Source organism: Lynx canadensis, chromosome B4, assembly GCF_007474595.2.
Source record: "Lynx canadensis isolate LIC74 chromosome B4, mLynCan4.pri.v2, whole genome shotgun sequence".
Taxonomy (NCBI): Eukaryota; Metazoa; Chordata; class Mammalia; order Carnivora; family Felidae; genus Lynx; species Lynx canadensis.
In genome coordinates, this window is record NC_044309.1 from 117,112,332 (window position 1) to 117,132,771 (window position 20,440).

At 37.5% G+C, this 20,440-nt stretch overlaps 1 protein-coding gene across 1 annotated transcript in view; it reads left to right on the plus strand.

Moving 5' to 3' along the window:
• The window catches only part of CFAP54 (cilia and flagella associated protein 54), a 353,980-nt gene that overhangs the window by 99,414 nt on the left and 234,126 nt on the right, over nucleotides 1–20,440 (plus strand). Inside the window, exons 23-26 of the mRNA XM_030323452.1 lie at nucleotides 5,030–5,166; nucleotides 8,701–8,848; nucleotides 11,240–11,395; nucleotides 16,062–16,184. Coding sequence (XP_030179312.1) covers nucleotides 5,030–5,166; nucleotides 8,701–8,848; nucleotides 11,240–11,395; nucleotides 16,062–16,184 — 564 coding nt within the window. The remainder of the gene's footprint in view (nucleotides 1–5,029; nucleotides 5,167–8,700; nucleotides 8,849–11,239; nucleotides 11,396–16,061; nucleotides 16,185–20,440) is intronic.

The following is a 20,440-nucleotide window of genomic DNA, read 5'->3' on the forward strand; positions in this document are numbered from 1 at the left end:
GCCCCTATGCATCAGTACTCCTGTATCCCTTGGGTAAATTCCTAGCAGTGCTATTGCTGGGTCATAGGGTAGGTCTATTTTTAATTTTCTGAGGAACCTCCACACTGCTTTCCAGAGCAGCTGCACCAATTTGCATTCCCACCAACAGTGCAAGAGGGTTCCCATTTCTCCACATCCTCTCCAGCATCTATAGTCTCCTGATTTGTTCATTTTGGCCACTCTGACTGGCGTGAGGTGATACCTGAGTGTGGTTTTGATTTGTATTTCCTTGATAAGGAGCGACGCTGAACATCTTTTCATGTGCCTGTTGGCCATCTGGATGTCTTCTTTAGAGAAGTGTCTATTCATGTTTTCTGCCCATTTCTTCACTGGGTTATTTGTTTTTCGGGTGTGGAGTTTGGTGAGCTCTTTATAGATTTTAGATACTAGCCCTTTGTCCGATATGTCATTTGCAAATATCTTTTCCCATTCCGTTGGTTGCCTTTTAGTTTTGTTGGTTGTTTCCTTTGCTGTGCAGAAGCTTTTTATCTTCATAAGGTCCCAGTAATTCACTTTTGCTTTTAATTCCCTTGCCTTTGGGGATGTGTCGAGTAAGAGATTGTTACGGCTGAGGTCAGAGAGGTCTTTTCCTGCTTTCTCCTCTAAGGTTTTGATGGTTTCCTGTCTCACATTTAGGTCCTTTATCCATTTTGAGTTTATTTTTGTAAATGGTGTGAGAAAGTGGTCTAGTTTCAACCTTCTGCATGTTGCTGTCCAGTTCTCCCAGCACCATTTGTTAAAGAGGCTGTCTTTTTTCCATTGGATGTTCTTTCCTGCTTTGTCAAAGATGAGTTGGCCATACGTTTGTGGGTCTAGTTCTGGGGTTTCTATTCTATTCCATTGGTCTATGTGTCTGTTTTTGTGCCATCCATTTCCAACAAGTTCTTAGGTGATGGTTATACTGACGGTCCAGGGACCATACTTTGAGAACCACTGCTCTAAGCAAAGCCAACAAAATGCTATGATAAGAGATAGGTAATAAACAACACAGTAAATAAGTAAATTATCTATGTTACAAGATAAGTTCTATGGAAAGAGAAACATAGATAAGTTCTATGGAAAGAAAAAGTGGAGTATGTTCTGAGGAATTAGAAGTGTGAAGTGAGAGAAGGGAAAGTAGTTCACAGTATCAAATAGGGTGATCAGGGAAGGCCTCATCTAGAAGGTGAGATTTAAGCAGAGACTTAAAGGAGGCAAGGGAGGGGCTCACAGGAGAAAGAAAATTCTGCAGAAGGAGCTAGAGCAAAAGCCCTATAGTTTTCAGAGCCTTACCTGCTATGTTTGATAAACAGCAAGGAGGCCATTGTGACTGGAGCAGAGAGACCCATGGAGAATAAAAGAAGTGGTTAGAGAGGTAAAAGGTAAGTAGATGGGTGGGTGAGCAGAAAAAGACTTCTAGGCCACTGTAAGAACTTTGGCTTTTAAAGTATGGAAAAAGCCCAAATGTCCATCAGCTGATGAATGGACACACACACACACACACACACACACACACACACACACACACACACTGGAATATTACTCGGTGATCAAAAAGAATGAAATCTTGCCATTTGCAACAACGTGGATAGAACTAGAGTGTATTATGTTAAGTGAAATAAGTCAGTCAGAGAAAGATAAATATCCTATGATTCTCACTCATGTGGAATTTAAGATACAAAACAAATGAACATATGGGAAGGGAAGCAAAAATAATATAACATCAGAGAGGAAGACAAACCATACGAGACCCTTAAATACAGAGAACAAACTGAAGGCAGCTGGCAGGATGTTGGGTGGGGGGAAGGGCTAAAGAGTTGAGGGGCATTAAGGAGGGCACTTGTTGGGATGAGCACTGGGTGTTATACGTTAAGTGACGAATTACTGAATTCTATTCCTGAAATCATTATCACACTGTATGTTAACTAACTTGGATTTAAATAAAATCTGTAATTTCACCATCTTATATCATGGCACTGCTCTGTTAACCCACAAAAAGTTGTGAATTTACAAACCATAGTTTTATCATGGTATTTTTGCTTGTTTTACAATGTCCACTAATTGAATAAATGATATTATTTTTAGAAGAATATGTTTTAAAAGGAAAGAACATCCAATTTTAATTTCACCCAACTCAATTACACATTAAATTAAAAAAGAAGAATTTAAAAAAAGAAGAACTTTGGCTTTTACTTTGAGTGAAATGAACAACCATTGGAAAGGTTTTTTTTTTTTTTTTTTATGAGAAGTGGGATGACATAATATGACTTCTGTTTTCAAAGTCTCACCCTGGATGCTGTGTTGGGAATAGACCATAATAGGACAGGGATGGAAGCAGAGGGACGTCTCTATTACTGCAACCCAATGAGAGATGGTGGTAGCTTGGCCAGTGTGATAATAGTTGATGTGGTGAGAAGTGGTCAGATTCTGGATATGTTTTGAAGGAGGAGTTAACAAGAGTTCCTAGTGGAAATAATATAAAGAGAAAAAGAAAAGATGACTCTAAGATGTTTAGTTGACTAACTGGAAGGATAGACTTGACATCAACTGAGTTCAGGAGTGCTGTGGGTGGTATAGATTTGGGGCAGAGGGAAATCAGAAATTCATTTTGAGACATGTTGTGGTAAGATGTTTATTAGATATTCAGGGAGAATTGTTGAATAGTCAGTTAGATATATGAATCTGGAGCATGGGAGAGAGGTCTGGGCAGGAGAAGGATTTGAGATTAGTCATGTGGCACAGCCATGGGGCTGGATTATTCCACTAAGGAAATAAGTGCAGACAGAAGAGAGAAGAGGTCCAAAGACTGAGCCCTGGGACATGCCCGTGTAAAGAGAATGGGGAAAAGAGTAGGAGCTTGCAAAGGCAACTGAAAAGGAATGTGGGGAAGACAACTGAGTGTGGAGCTTGGGAAGACACATGAGGATCATGTATCAAGGAGCGTCTCTACTGTACTTAATTATTTCATTAGTTTTCTGGTGCTTTTTTCTCTTATTTTACTCTCACCCCATCTAAAATCTGTAAGCTCACCGTCTTATACCATGGCACTGCTCTGTTAACCCACAAAAACTCATGAAGTTACAAACCTTAGTTTTATCATCGTATCTTTTCTTGTTTTACAATGTCCACTAATTGAATAAATGACATTATTTTTAGAAGCATATGTTTTAAAAGGAAAGAACATCCGATTTTAATTTCACCCAACTCAATTACACATCATCTGTTATTAATTTCCGTGGTAAGTGTTAGAATTATATGGTGTTTTAGTGACCACCTAGTCCAACTCCCAACTCCTTCATTTGACCAATGCAGCCAGTGAAGTGACCTCATCCACCGCTCTAGGTCTTGGCTCTACTATTTTTACTGAATATCAGGCTCTGTACAAATTATTTAACTTCTTAATCCCTCAGTTTCCTCATCTGAAAAATAGGAATGGTCATAGAGTTCACTTCATAAAAATGAAATGGGGTGTCAATACAATAATGCATACAAAGTGCTCAGACTAGTACTTGACATCTTTAAGTACTTCCACCTGAATTTTAAGACCTTCTGAAATCGTATCCCATTTTACCTGTCCATCATGTTTTCTGCTTTTCTTCAAATTCTGACCTGTCTTTTCAGTCTCTCCTAAATGTTCTGTGATGATTTTCACTATTGGACCCTTTTCAGGTTCTGTCTCAACTGTGCCCATGTGAACCTTATCCCTGCCTTAGGGTTCAACTCAAGCACAGACTCCTTTTTGAACCCCTAATTTCTCCTTTTCTAAGCCTCCACAGTTATTATGTTATTCTTTGTAGTTTTTCTGGTGATTTCAGGTGTTTTATATTTGTAACTTGATTAGAGTTTAATGGCATATAAGGTCATTTTAAGCTTTGAAGAACCTGTCTTCACAGTGGTTAGTGCAGAGTAGAAACTTCGTAACATTTTACTGGTTGGTTGATTATGAAGGGTGGAGTTGGCAGATTGAAAAAGTTCTGGCCCTGTAAATTATTCCTTTGAGTGGACTATATTCTAGCAACATGCCATTTACATACTTAATTAATTTGTTTGTACTTTATATCCTACCTGCTTCCATTAAGAATTTGAAGCAGCACGTAACTTATGTGGTGAGATTTCATATTGTTGTACATATTTGAATAGAATGATTTTAAGGAATATCTTTAAAGAAATATATTCTACCAAAAGAAATAGGTAAGTTGATGATTTTTCTTCTCTTGAGCTTCTATATTTTACCAGTGAAATCAGTTATTTTGCCTAATGTTGAATGTGTCAAATTAAAAGCATATCATGGCCTTGGAGCACCTGGGTGACTCAGTTGGTTAAGCGTCCAACTTTGGCTCAGGTCATAATCTCACCATTTGTGGCTTCAAGCCCTGCGTTGGGCTCTATGCTGACAGCTGGAGCCTGGAGCCTGCTTTGGATTCTGTGTCTCCCTCTCTCTCTGCCCCTTCCCCACTTGCACTCTGTCTCTCTCTCTCTCAAAACAAAAACAAAAACAAAACATATCATCGTCTTTTGGAAGCATCTCTGTGTTATTTTTCACTCTTTTCAGCTGTGAACCCTTTGTTGCACAAAAGCTCTGAAAGTGTCAGTCAGAACCAGAAAAGAATGAAGTATATTTCATATTTTGGGTTTGGGAAATCTGATTGTTTCTCTTGGAACAGATTGTTCATTATAACAGTGTCTGTAATAAATGGAGTGCACTGCCGAGATGGATGGAAATGAAATTAATTTGGCTCAGATGTGATCTTTGTTTTGCTTATGAGAATTTGAAACATCCTTACAGAGTTTCAAATTTCCATGCAATTTAGAAATAAAAGAGATTTCAAAATGTGTCTGTCTCCCTTGCCAGTGGCCATCGATACCTTACTGTGGCCCCGTGGAACAAAACAGCAAATGTGAACAACTATGTATGAAATTAGTGTGTGAACAGACCTTATCAGAATTCCTGTTTAAAAGATACATTTCACCAATAAAAATATAATGTATGATAATGTACTTTTTCTTGTAGGTTGCCTATCAGATTGGTAACTATGAGTTGGCTAAGAAGGTTTTCTCACCAGTTTGGGATTATTTTGTTGCTTCACCACATCATGATGAACAATCTGTTATTTGCTTAAGCAATATAATGACTATTACACAGAGAAGGTAATTAGAAATATTCTTTTAAAATATTAATTTGCTTATTGAAAAATATGGATGTTGTATACAAAGCCTATAATTCATTTTCAATTTCATGTTAAGATAGTCAATGTAAAACTATTTTTAATAGGTGTTGTAATAAGCATACACATCCCAAGTTCTTGAGTCCTTGTTAGAAACTTCTTTGCTAGAATAAGAAAAAGCACAGGAGACATTTAGATGCATTCTGAAGTTAAGGTAATGAAGGCTATGGAAAAAAAAATACCAACTACTAATCAAGATAACGTCAGTTATACTGGAAAACACAAATATGCTTTGGGGACTTTTATAACAGAGAGCGGTCAGGTTGGGGTTAATAGTTATGGTGTGATGGGTGGACTATTAGGTTTAAAAGACTTTTTCTTTGCTTGAAGAAGCTCCCAGGATTAGACCATCAGGAACTGCAAATAGGTTGGTATGGGTCATATAAAACCACAGGCCATCCTTTGCTTTATAGTTGGTTTTTCTTAAAAGAGCAAAGATTAAGAGCAGCCTCAGAAATGAGCATTAGTGTGATTTTAGGCTGTCTCAACAACAAGTTCAAAAACAACAATCTCCTTTACCTACTTGTTAATAATACCTGAAATTCCTTTCCTAAGAAGACAAAACCCTTTATTCATCAGTTAAAGATAGTGACCTTAAATGCACATGCTGGTGGAGGCAAGGCATTGATAGTGCTTATTCACATAAAAGTAGAATTCCATTCAATGAAACAACTGTAGACTTAGCATTTACCATGTACAAGGATGCTAGGTGTTGTGTAGGATGGATTTGAGAGGCATTTCAGAAGAGGAAGAGACGGGGCTTGGAAGGCTTTATGTGATGTGGGGACAAGAGAATGGAAGTAGTGAAGCTTACTGGGATTGCCGTTGTTACCTGACTGGCAGACCTATGATGGGTACTAGGGGAATGAGAGAGGTGGGATGAGTCTTTGGAGGAGATAATGAATTGGATAGGAAATATTTTGAGTTTAGTTTTCCAACAGGATACCTTTGTGGATATGAGATGCCCAGCAGGTAGTTGAATATTTAGTGCTGACACTCAGGAGAGAGGTCAAGGCTAGAGATAGATTGAGAAATTGTCCATGAGGTCATCATTGAAATTTTGACAATGAGTGCTACCTCCTAGGGACTAACTGTTTAGCAGAAAAGATAGAAGCTGGAATTAAATTTTGGGCATTACTTACGTTTAAGAGGCTGAAGCAGGAAATGGAACCAAGGAAGGATACTGAAAATAGTTTGTGCTAGTCTCAGCCTACCAGTAATCAGTGTTGTATCTGAACCAGCCTTTATGGTTCTTATTATGATTGTGAGGCACCCTTCAGCAATAAACATCCAGAAAGTTTGAAAAAAAATAGAGGTTTATTACTTACAGGATCTGGAAATTGCATGGCATACTTGGGGCCCCACAGCAAGTTCATAGGTGAAGAGAGAGAGAGCCAGCATGGGCCTGGGGTTCTGCTTTTATTGAGGTCCAGGGTGGGTGCCTAGGGTTTCACGGGCTCACTCTTTGTTGTTGAATTTAAAAAGTAAGAGTGGGAATTTAAAACAAGGGAAGAGAAAAAATAGTGGCCCAAATTGTCATTTATCAAAATCCACTAAGATTTCTAAAACAGAGGAGCCTCAGTGAGGGAGGTGGCCTGGCTCTTTAGCTAGTTGTGTGACTGGCAATGTATTTATTTGAGGTAGCCATCTTTGAAGCGAATGCCTCTTTGAAGTGGATGCTTTGGCAATCAAAGCTTAAGGCAGACCCTTACATTACAAAAATAAATACATTAAGAAAACCCAACTGTCAGAACTTTTTTGACAAAAAGGAACAGTCCAGGAGGTGAAACTCTGGAAAAGTACATTGCCAAGGAAAGTGAGAATATCACCCGGGAGGGACTGGTCAGCAGTGTTAAATGCTAGTGCAAGGTCAGGCAGAGGAGTTGCTCAAAACGAAATGCTACGGAGAAGTTGGATAGAATAAAAACTAAGAGGAAGCTTTCCCCCCTATATTTTGAGAGAGAGAGAGAGAGAGAGAGCGAGCGCTGGGGAGAGGGGCAGAGGGAAATAGAGAATCTTAAGCAGGCTTCATGCTCAGCGACACAGGGCTCAATCCTACAACCCTGGGATCATGAACTGAGCCAAAATCAAGAGTCAGATGTTGAACCAACTGAGCTGCGCGGGTGCCCCGAGAGGTGACTTTTAGAATTGGCAATTAGGAGGCCGTTGATGAGTTCAAGAGAGCTAGTTTTGTGGTGTGATGGGCCAGAAACCTTTTGCAGTTGGGTAAGAAGTAAATGGAAATGGAGAATTGTAATTAGCTAAGGTCACTGATGTGAAGTTGGTGTAAAGAGAAGAGGACAATGGCAGAACAATGAGGGGGAAGGCAGGCTTAAGGAAAACATTTTGAAGAGTGGAGGAAGCGGAGACAGTGCAGGGGGAGAGACAGGATACAAGCAAATTCACACGATAATGACATCATGGTGGTAGAGCCTGGAGGGTATAGGAGCTCATGGGGTGGAGAACAGGGGGTTTAGAACATCTGCTCTCAGGAATATGAACAAGGAGACATTAAGGATAACCAGAGGTTATCAGAGGTTACCAGAAAAATTGGCCAGTGACGTCTATGCAAGGTCAGGCGCACTGATTATGGCATAAAATAAGGGGTATAGAATCTAAAGTGTTAGAGAGGTCTGAGCTGGATAGGGAAGGAGACAGAACCAGGAGGAGGCAATAGCCTGGACGCATTGCACATGTCATGTGGACAAAGAAAGAGTTCAGTGTGGGTTGCAGGAACGGAAGAACTAAAATTCTCCTAGCAAATATAATTTCAGCATTTAACATGGTGGTAAAACAGATCATCTTCAAGTATGAATTACTGATGTCAGATCCTTTCCTGTTTTTTAGAGATAGAGGGTGGGGAGGGCGGAGGGACCTGAAACTTAGAAGGGAGGATTCGTCACCAAGTAAGGCTGAGAACAAGGAAGGGAATATTGGAAACAAAGTCGAAGACTGCAGATTTCACAGTTTTGCCAATGTTTGGCACTGTTGACTGCAATTTAGGAAAGATAATTAGAAATAATCCAAGAGTTATTAAGACTCTGCCTCCTTTCTTCCTTTTCTCCCTGCCTCAATCTTTCTCCTTTCCTCTTTACCCATGGCTGATTTTGCTATAAAAGACCCTTATTTTCAGAAACTTTATTAATTGAAATATTATGCTTCTGAAGATCTATAGTGATTTCATTATATTGATAGAAAAGAAGTTTACATAATAGAACCAGAAAATTTTGCCAATATTTATTTTTATTTGTCTCTGATATATGTCAGCACCTTAATTTTCTTAGCTGTGAACTTGTTGTTAAACATAGTCTTTAATTTTAAACAGCTGTATGAGAGAAGTTGTTCCACAAATTTTTGCTGTTATTGTGTAGATATTAAGAACCTATCAATCTAAAAATGCATGTTTACATGATCATTTTATGTTTATGCCTGTGACAGCATTTACTTCCTTTTGCAGATTACATTCAGATATTTTGGCAGAGACTTCTTCAATCCTCTTATACCTTTTTCTTAGAAATATTTTTGTAACAAGTGACATTAAAATTAAAGAAGAAAATCTTTTCTGTGATAATATTAAAGGCAATGAGATTTTCCCCTCTCAACAAGTAAGTGAATTAAAGGGACTGAAAATGTGCCAGTTTCCCTTTATTTGTTTCTTGATGTTTCAAGTTCATGTTCTTTCGGGATTGTGTATCCTGATTTGTGGATAGACTGAGAGATCATTTTATGATTGTGCAGGTTTATTTGATATTCCAAATAGGTTTCATAGGCCTGAGTTCATATATATTTTTCTTCTTTTCAATTGATCTTTTTTGTCTCTGTAAAAGTAGTATAAATTTCAAATATTCAAAAAATGATAAGGTATAAAGTGAAATCTATTGTAATTTTATTGCTCCTAAAAATACTATGAGTTTGTTTTCTCTGTTTTTTTTATGATATCTGATTTATAAAAATATGCATAGGCAAATTATTATTTAAAAAATATTTTTTTACAAAAATGCCTTCACAGTCTACTTGCTATTCCATAATTTTCCTACTTAACATTTTTAATAATTTATCTTATACATGTTTTCATGCAGGTACATATCAATTTACCAAATTCTTATTTTTTAAGTTCCTTTTTTAAAAAAAATTTTTTAATGTTTATTTATTTTTGAGAGAGAGAGAGAGACAGAGTGCGAGCTGGAGAGGGGCAGAGAGAGAGGGAGACACAGAATCCGAATCAGGCTCCAGGCTCTGAGCTGTCAGCACAGAGCCTGATGTGGGGCTCGAACCCACAAACTGTGAGATCACAACCTGAGCCGAAGTCAGACGCTTAACCGACTGAGCCAGCCAGGCACCCCTTATTTTTTTTAAGTTCTTAGTTTATTAATCCTCTTATGAAAAATCTGCACAATCACCACAGATAAAGTCACTGTGGAACCTTTATTCCTTCTGTTGTCCAATCTCTGGCTCACTTGTTGCTTGCACCAACCTTGGCTTCTGCAGTTCCCCTGACTTCTTCATTCTGTTCTTATGGTCCTTTCCCTGTTTTCTGGAGGTCTGTTTCTTCTCATACAGGCCATGTCTTGCAAGTCTATGCCTGGGTTCATTTTTCTGTGCATCATCCAAGGAACAATAAATTATGCTTAAGCCAGTTGTCTTGCCACCACCAAAATGGGTTCTGAATCCAAATAAAGATAGCATCTGGTGTGATCTTGTCCATTTTGGCTTGTTTTTCCTGAATTTCTATCTCAGGTACTATTGCCTTTCTGGGGTGAAGAACATCAATGACCGTTTGTTTCCATACCAAATTCTTTTTAATTTTAATATTGCATTCCTGTACAGAGGCAGGAATGTAACCCATATTGTACTGATGGATTCTCAGGGTGGTTATCAGCATTGCTGTGTGTACCTTTGCAATCTTATAATGCTCTTGCTTTTAATAACAATCCTTTGCTATTTTTTTCCATTCTAGATTGAGTGTCACTCTTTGTCCCTCTCCCTCTTTCCTTCTTTACTCACTTTAGCTACATAGAGGCTTTTCCCGTGTGTTTGTTTTTCACAGTTGCTTTTTCCTACCCTTGCATTTATTCATTAGTTAATCAACCAATAAATTGTTACATGAGACCATGCCAGTGTCTATGGATCCAAAAATGAAAAAAACATGACGCTTTTGTCCAGGGAAAGTTCACGGTCTTACAGAGCCCAAGCACTCATAACCATCATCCTGTTCTTTATGTGTTGCCCTTAGTTTCTTCTTTCAGCATCCAGTCTGAAAATGAAGGCAGGCTTTAAGTACTTCAATCAATGAATTCCAGAATGCTAGACTACCATTCTAGTAATAAGTTACTCTATGGAAATTTCTCAATGCCAGTTTTCTGTGTATGTTATTTTATAGGTATATATAGAAAAATAATGAAATCTTCCTCCAGGAAAGGGAAAGGAAAAGTAAGATAAGATTCTTATTATTTTTAAGTAACATTTAATCACAAAAGCCTAACTTTCTATTTCACTACCATTTTTATTTAAGTAGCACAAGTATAATAGAAGATTAGTTTGGTCTATTGAAGATTCATCATTTTTTTTTTCACAAATCCAGAAAGAAAATGGGACTTTTAATCAAGTGAGGGACAATATTACAGAGATATAATATTTTAATTATTATTTGTTATAATTTATGTTTTGAAAAAGCTAGATTTTTTCTAACATTAAAATATAGCCACGTTTTTATTTTACCAATTAAAAAAAGATTAGTTCCTTTTTCATTACTAGTGGTATTTCTATTGTTTTACAAAATATTATAAAGTTTAATTCTAAGATGGTATTATCCATATGTAGCATTATTGGGAAATTAGAGTTGTTCTTGAGTTTAGATTTTCTTCATACCAGCATTTCAACATACCAATGTGTTGTTAAACCGGCAGGATCACATTTCCTACCCTTTCTTCTCCTTAGAGGCACATTAATTAAGCACCTGATGTTCCTTTCCGGTAACAATACCTGTTTCTTTACAGATTGCTAGATTAATTGAATGTGAGAGAATATTAGTGGCATTGGACCTTAGCAACTACCTAAATGATTCCAGTTATGCCCTTCAAGCTGTGACTCAGTGTTATGGCCTCCTTGCTCCTATAATCTACCACAATGTTGTTTTGGTACCTGTTGTACAGGTAAGCATATTTACCCCACCCCCTTAAAAATAAGGATATTTTTTACAAAGGCAATTCAACAATGCATTTTGGAAAATGAAAAGCAATGTATCTCTCATAACGTACAAATAGGTCAAAGACAAGTGTTATGAAATTTCATGAGTTAACTGAAAAACATTTTAATAATTTAAATTATATCTGGGCAAACAGACATAAATAAAACATAAAGGCTCAAATGTGTTTCTCTGAAAACATTCAGCCCCATTGCTGTCCATGTTTAAATACTGGCAATCTGTTTTTCTAGATTTTTTTAAGTCATTTCAATTTGTATGCTTTTGTAATGTTCGAAGCAGCAATACTTATTCAAAAACATATTTTTAAAGCCATCATCTGGGGAAAAATTGGTGAATGACCCAAGAAAAATTACTTGGGTGTCTTGGTGATGGAGAAACTGGAATTTATGGAAAAAGAATAAGTGAGAGCTGGGTGAAGGGGTTATATTAGTTGTTTATTCTTCCTAACAAATCACCATAGTGAATCTATCTCATAGTTTCTGTGGGACAGGAGGCTGGAAATGGGTTGATTGGGTCTTCTGCTCAGGGTCTCTTCAGGCTGAAATCAAGGTGTTGGCCAGAGCTGTGATCTCACCTGAGGCTCTGGAGCCTTTTCCAAGCTCACTGGTTGTTGAGAGAATTTATTTCCTTGTGCTTGTGTGATAGGAGGTCCTTAGCTCCTAAAACCTCACCGCCAGTTCCCTGCCACATGGTCTTCTCCATAACATGGCAGTCTGCTTCCTCAAGGCCATCAGGAGAGTTCCTATAATATTCATGAAGTCTTATATAACATAATGTAGTCATGAGAGAGAAGATCTTATCACATTCACAGGTCCTACCCACATGTAAGGAGAAAGGATTATAACAGAGCTTGTACACCAGGGAGTCCACATCTTGTGGACTGTTTTAGAATTCTGCCTACCACAGGGAAGTAATGAGAGAGGTAAGGTTTTACTGCAGATACTTATAGAAAGTTTTCATCATCATCATTGTTGTCATCATTATCATCATCATCATCAACTCAGATTTTGAGAACCAAGAAGATGTGAGTGATCTCATGCAAAACATAAAAATTTTTAATTCACCATGGAGAAAACTAACCAGAGGGCTTAAGTGATTTAGCAAATATTTGCCTTGGAATGGCTAAACTGGAACATAGACACGTTCCTTCTCCCGTATTCCCTTAAGCTCAGCTGCTTGGGAGATCTGCTTCTAAAATCCAAAATCTCAACTCATAGTTGGCAGCCTTCCATGTCATTTGTAGATCGAATGTAAAGCAGTATTCTCAAGTGTGGAATATGCTTTTTTCCGAACCCAAAGGCATTGTCCTTTCTTCTTAGAGGTGAGAGATGCCAGATGTCAGACCTACTCTGGGGTAGGAAGTTTGTTTCAGCACACCCGAGATATTTCATTAATGTGGCAGTTTCCTGAATCTTCATCAGGTTTATTCCTACCCTCTGGAAGGCATGTATCCTATCAGGGTCTTTAATGTACTTGCCTTTTCTTGCTTTTTATGTCCAATTAACATTTTTTGAAGTGTTATTGATGTACTGGTCCCATGTTTTGTTTTGAGAAATGTCCAGAGTGTTCAGGTCCTTTCATAAAATATGTCAGAGGGTGGGAGAGTTACCATTGCCCTGGGGCAAGATGCTAAATATATACTTTTGTCTTCCCAGTATGAATGGGAACTTTTTCTGGTACTTCTTCCTCACAGGATAGAAAAGAAACTATTAGCCATGACAATGCATGGCTTTTACTGTCCTCTAGCAAGGATGCCACATTGGGGCCAGCAGGTGCAACTGGTGCTCAATTGGTTGAGTTCAAGATAATCCACTGTCATCCTGTAGCATCCCACTGGTTTAGAATGCCTTTAGCTATAGCTCAGAGAATAGGTTATAGCTCTGAGGAAAAGCCTTAAGAAAGGAATTTCTAGGGGCGCCTGGGTGGCTCAGTCGGTTGGGCATCCGACTTCGGCTCAGGTCATGATCTCACAGTTCGTGGGTTTGAGCCCTGTGTCAGGCTCTGTGCTGACAGCTCGGAGCTTGGAGCCTGCTTTGGATTCTGTGGCTCCCTCTCTCTCTGCCCCTCCCCTGCTTGTGCTGTGTCTCTTTCTCTCTCTCTCAAAAATAAATAAACATTAAAAAAATAGTTTAAAAAATAAATAAATGTAAAAAAATATTTTTTTAAAAGAAAGGAGTTTCTAATTAAATTGTATTGTTTGGAATAGAAAAGTGAGTGAAACAGAGGAGATTCTAGAAATAGGCCTCAATATGTATGAGAATATAATATATGGCCGAATTGGCATTCCAATTCAGTCGGAAGAGAATGGATATTTTTGGTCAATGGTAGTGAACCATTTATTCATCTGATATGGATAGATATTCATATGAAAGAAAATAGAGTTTGACACCTATATTGTACCATATATAAAAAGTCCAGATGTACTAAAGATTTAAATGTAAAATAAACACAAAACTCTTAGAAATAACAAGAAAGATAAGAACTATTGACTATATTTGTGGCAGCCTATGTGTGACAAAAGGGATCATAACAAAGATAGTAGAAAATTTATAGATTTGGAAAAAGTGTCCAACCCTGACAAGGATAAGTATATATAACAAAAAGTCTTACAAATTGACAATCACTTAGTAAAAGAATGGCCACAGGGCATGAATAGGCAGTTTACAGGAGAACAAATCCAAGTGGCCAAGAAACATGAAAAGATGCTCAAACTCTGAATATCCCAAGAAATGTACATTAAATGACTAATGTAATACTGTTGACAGAATTGCAAAGATCTGTAACTCCTCTTCCTGGTCAGGGTGTGGGGCAAAGGCACTCTCATTCATTGATGGGGGACATGTGAATTGTTGTAGGCTTTGGAGTTTGGTAATACAATCTTAATTGTCATTAAACTAAATCTAATTTTAATTAAAATTAAAAATAAATATACTTGACACAGCAACCCCTCTATTAGTAATTTATCCCATAGAATAAAATCCCCAGTTAGTAAGATGCTGCTCCTGGTTCTGGTCCTTGGTTCCCAGATCCATGTGTTCCACCTACTGGGGACATAGTGCCATGTAACTGTCATTGATTTAGAGTGTATACTTTGCCCTAGAAGATGGTGCTTCATCCTCACTAGGTACCATCAAAGCTGGTATCTCAGTTGCCACTCATATTGGCAACTGAGCATTTACAAGGGTGTTTATTATGGCCATTTGGGTGATAGCAAAAAAGCTGGAGACAGGGGCACATGGGTGGCTCAGTCAGTTAAGTGTCTGACTTTGGCTTGGGTCATGATCTCACAGTTCGTAGGTTCGAACTCCACATCAGACTCTGTGCTGAGAGCTCAGAGCCTGCAGCCTGCTTTGGATTCTGTCTCTCTTTCTCTCTCTGCCCCTCCTCCACTCACACTGTCTCTCTCTGTCTCTCAAAAATAAATTAACATTGAAAAAATTAAAAAAAAAGAGCTAAAGACAAAGAGGCAGTTTAGTAGCAGGAGGATGGCCAGTATACCAGATTGTGAAACATCAGCTGTGAAAGTGTGCAACATGGAGATTCTGGAAATGGCTGAATAAATGATGGTTGTTCCACACTAAATCATATTGTGCAGCCATTGGCAATAATGAATTTTAGCTATACCTGTAGACTTGGAGGAATTTTTCGTAAGACATGGATGAAGGAGAAATGCACAGTTCAAACAAGTGTTTATACATCCCATTTTGTAACATAACATTAACCCTCCCTCTATGTATGTTTATGTATTTAGATGTATGTATATGATTATAAGATCCTGGAGAAAACTACAAAATTACTAGGTTGCTAACATGATTTGGGGATATGGTATAGTAGGGTGGAGGCAGGTGATGATGGGGAGGAATTAAAGAAGCATTAAAAAATACTCATAGGTGTATAGTAACAATACTAATAATATTGTTAGAATGGTGGCTTGAAGCAATTAGTGTGCTCACAAAAGACCAATATCCATATGTTAATTTGTCCTTTGATAATCTGGATGACTAATAGATTGATGCAATCTCAGCTCTACTTTTCTGACAGTAATGTTGCTCAGAACAGGGCAACAGTATTGAAAACTAAACTTAATTGTCTAGCTCTTGACCAAATTCAGGATCATATAATATGAAGTAAGGAGACTAGGAAGTAAATGCTGATATGGATAGATTTCTTGGGATATGAATGCTTGGTTTTAATTTTAAAAGAAACTATTATTTCAAGTACCTGGTATCACTTTATATTTAATATGGTACCTCCTTCTCTATATGTTTTTTTAAGGTCCTTCTAAGTGTGGGTGTGTTTTTAGTGTCTTGTATATGTAATATTCTGCCGATAATTTTTATGGCACTTGTCAAAATGTGCTTTGTTTTGTAATTGCTGAATACTTATTTTATCCTCTGTACTAGTTTTCAAGTTACTTTAGATGAGAGACTCATCTGAAATTGAATATATTAATTTTATCTCAGAGTACATTCTTTTATACATGAGAAGCAATTCATTGATAATTATTGAAAGTAATAAGACTTGATGGCTTAAAACTTGCGTGATTTGAATAGGACATTTTGTAATGGGTGAGGCTGTTTGTCAACAGAAACTCTTCTGCTTCTATTTTTTAGATCTTGATAAAGTGTGTGGTGGTTTTGCAGGGACTACCAAACATTGTCCACTCAAAGAAACATTTTGCAAGTTTTGAAAGTGTACAGCACATGATAGCTTGCTGTGTCTTCTACATAACAAAGGTATTTATCTTATTCTTTGCCTCATATCATAAAACTTAGGAATAGCAATGATTTAGAAAGCTACTTTTAATTAACTTTTAAAAATACTTTAAAAAATAGTACCTACAAAGCATTTTAGCTCAAAAGTTGCCTGAGTGGGTCAGTTGGTAAAGCCCGGAGGGTGTCTCTTAGGCCAGGGGAAAGGGTGGAAAAGAGCACAATTTTATGGGACCTCATTCACCTTGGAAGCAAGAAAGAGCCAAGAAATCAGAGGCCAAGAGGTAGGCTTATTTATCTTCATTGCTTGGCTCAGAGGCCCACATTGTGTGTTTCTTCAAAGGCTTCAGTTGTCTAAATCCAGTGAAATTCTTCAAAGAAGGGCCTTATCTGTGCCTGCATATTTTATATGGTTTTCACAGGATTTTTGTGATTTGGTCAGGGATCTGGAAGAATACTGCATTGGTGGGCTGATTTGATCCATCACTTTAAGTTTGCTTCAGTGAGGGTCTTGAAACAGAGAGACTTTTACCTTTACCTTAGCAAAGAAGTCATGATTTGTTTTTCTGACCTCAGGAGCAGAACGTCATATTCTTTGCGTCACCCACTGGTTTACCACTGCTGGAGACGCTTCTGTAATCTTGTTTGTGTAGATACTGAGGGAGGATAGTCATTAGCAGGAAGAGAAAAATAATAACTCACTTAAGAGGACTCAGAACTCCAAGGGGCAGGACAAACACCAGATTAATTGTGGTTTTTACTCTCACTATATTGGAAAAGACCAGAGGTAACTTGGAAAAAAAAAAAAAAAAGAAAGAAAATCTTCAAGGTGGTGAAAAGCAATTAAATGGTCAAAACAAAACAACAACAACAAAAGATCTTTTGAAACGGAACAAAAAATATTTGATTAAAAAAATTGAACAGATGAAGATTGTGGTTACTGGTATTTCTTGAGTCAAATCCGGAAGCTCAAGAAATACCTGACCGCATAGAATGGAATTATGCAGAGATAAACTCAGAAGGCAGATCCAGAAGTCCTAACATGAAATAAAAGGAGTTCCAGAGGTAGAAAATTAAAAAACAGAAAATAGGCTCCCTAAGTCCCAGGCAGGATTAATGTAGGAGCATATGTGTTGACACTTGGTGGGGAGATTCTTGAAGTCCAGATATAAAGAACAATCGTAGTTTTGAGACCCAAAGAACAGGTTATTTGCAATGGAAAGACAATCCGTTAGCTTCAAACTTTTTTATCAGCAGCAGCAGAAGCTAAAATACCGGAGCAACATTTGTAGAATCCTGAGGGGAGAAGACCAAGGTCCAAAACTAATAGCCAGGAAAGATAGCATTCATTTGTATGGGCAAAATAAACATTTTCGGAAGTGCAGGCATTTAAAAAGTATTCTGCCCATGTACTTATCTGGGGAAAACACTTGAGGAGATACTCTATCAAATGACAAGTGGTTCAGAAGAGAAATCCCAAGACAGGGGAAGACAGAAAGGGGAGGAAAAATGGGAGCAATGAACCTTGCAATATATGTATTATTAAAATTAAATAAGCAATAATGATATGATGTGGATTTTGTAATATAAATGCTAAGTAGGTATTCTTGAAATAGAAATGTTATCTTTGAAAGAAAAAACTTATTAGTAACCTAGAACTTAAAGTTTTATTTTGTTTGGGGTCAAGGAGAGGAGAGCAGGTAGAGATTCTTGGTGCATGTTGTATGTTTTAAAAAAATACATATAGGGGCGCCTGGGTGGCTTGGTCGGTTAAGCGTCCGACTTCGGCTCAGGTCATGATCTCACGGTCCGTGAGTTTGAGCCCCCGTCGGGCTCTGTGCTGACAGCTCAGAGCCTGGAGCCTGTTTCAGATTCTGTGTCTCCCTCTCTCTCTGACCCTCCCTCGTTCATGCTCTGTCTCTCTCTGTCTCAAAAATAAATAAACGTTAAAGAAATTTAAAAAAAATAAATACATATAGTATAAAAATACATATACTATAAAATTATTAGTTTCTCTTAATAGACTATATATATTTAAAAATGACTCAGGAGGGGCGCCTGGGTGGCTCAGTGGGTTAAGTGTCTGACTCTTGATTTCAGTTCAGATCATGATCTTATGGTCATGAGATTGAGCCCTGCATGGGGCTCCATGCTCGGCATGGAGCCTGCTTAAGATTCTCTCTCTCCCTCTGCCCTTCCCTCTTGCTCCCTTCCTCTTTATCTCTCATAAATAAATAAATAGATAAAATAAAAAATAAATAAATAGATGTCTCAGGAAAATGTAGCTAGGTGCAAAACTATAAAGCACAGTCAGACTTGTAAATTGACAGGAAGGAAAAATGAACAGAGGAATAACAGGCAGGAAAAATGGCTAATTCAGCAAAACTAAGAAAGAAAAAGAGATAGTATTTAAGATAGAAGGAATACAATCAAGTGTATTAATTACTTCACTAAGTGTTAATGAACTCAGATGACAGAGATGGCCAGATGAGATAAAAAGTCAGATTCAAGTGGGGTACCTGGGTACTCAGTCAGGTAAGCATCTGACTTCAGCTCGGGTCATGATCTCATGGCTCGTGTGATCTCATGGCTCGTGAGTTCGAGCCCCGCCGCAGGGTCTGTGCTGACAGCTCAGAGCCTGGAACCTGTTTTGGATTCTGTGTCTCCCTCTCTCTCTGCCCTCCCTCTCTCTCTACCCCATTCTCGCTCTGGCTGTCTCTCCCTCAAGAATAAATAAACATTAAAAAAATTTTTTAAGTCAGATTCAAATGTTTATAATTGTAAGAAACACTCATAAAACGTCTCCTTAAAAATCAGGTATAGGAGATGCTGACTCTTAATAGTGTGATTCATTATTTGTAGAGATTCTCTAATGCAATAGATAACGATATGAAAAATTTTATGATATTAAAAAACTGGGGCACCTGGGTGGCTCAGTCGGTTAAGTGTCGGACTTCAGCTCAGGTCATGATCTCATGGTTTGTGAGTTCTAGTCCCACATCGGGCTCTGTGCTGACAGCTCACAACCTGGAGCCAATTTCAGATTCTGTGTTTCCCTCTCTGTCTCTGCCTCTCCCCCTGCTCAAGCTCTCTCACTGTCTCTCTCTCAAAAATAAATAAACATTAAAAAAATTTTTAAAACAAGTATAAATTAATCTGTAATTGTTACAGGTGTCCAAAACTCATGAGAATCTAGTAAACATTATTACAATCGAAAAAAGAATTTATAAAATGATTGTGAGATGCTTTCAAACTGATATTTTTATACTGTCAGTAACTGGTTAGAAATGGAGAGAAGAAAATATACCACTTTATAATATACAATATTTTAAGACAAATACCATATGATTTCACTCATGTGGAATTTGAGAAACAAAACAGATGAATATAGCAGGGAGAAAAAGGCAAACCAAGAAACACACTCTTAACGATAGAGAACAAACTGAGGGTTGATGGAGGGGAGGTGAGCCAGGGTGGGTTAAATAGGTGATGGGGATTAAGGGGCATTTGTTGTGATGAACACCAGGTGTTATATGTAAGTGAGGAATCACTAAGTTGTACACCTGAAACTAGTATTACACTGTATGTTAACTGGAATTTAAATAAAAACTTGGAGGAAAAAAATACAATATTTTAAACCTAACAGAGTGCTAAAAGACCCAAATAAAAGAACTGTGAAATCTACTGAAGGGCACAAAATAAGATCTGAACATATGGCGGGCCACTGCAGGTTCCTGAATATGAAGACTTAATGTCATAGAAATATAAATCCTTCCTAAAATAATATTTAAATATAACACAGATCTAATCAGAATCCCAATGGGGTTTCTCTGAAACTGATTAGAATAACTTAAAGTTCTCAATACATACTAAGACTTATTATAAGGCCACTTCAATAAAAAATGGTGTTAACAAAGTAATAGGCAAATAGTTCAGAAGAATAGAAGAGTCCAGGAATAGCCAGTCCCAGGTCTACAGAAGAACTTAATATATGACAAAGGTGGCATTTGGATTTATTGGGAAAATGATAATTTATTAAAATATTTTATTTAATAAAAGGTGTTGGTATAACTGACTATTCATCTGTAAATAAACAAAGCCAGAGCTCTACCTCCTACTATAAACAAAATAAAGTCCAGATGGATATTTGTATGGCCTTGAAGTCAGAGGAGACCTTTCTCAAAAGGGCATATAATTTAAAAGGTACACAGGAAAAGATAGATAAATAGATTACATGATAATTAAAATAATTTTTTTTTATGGCAAGGCACTATTAACAA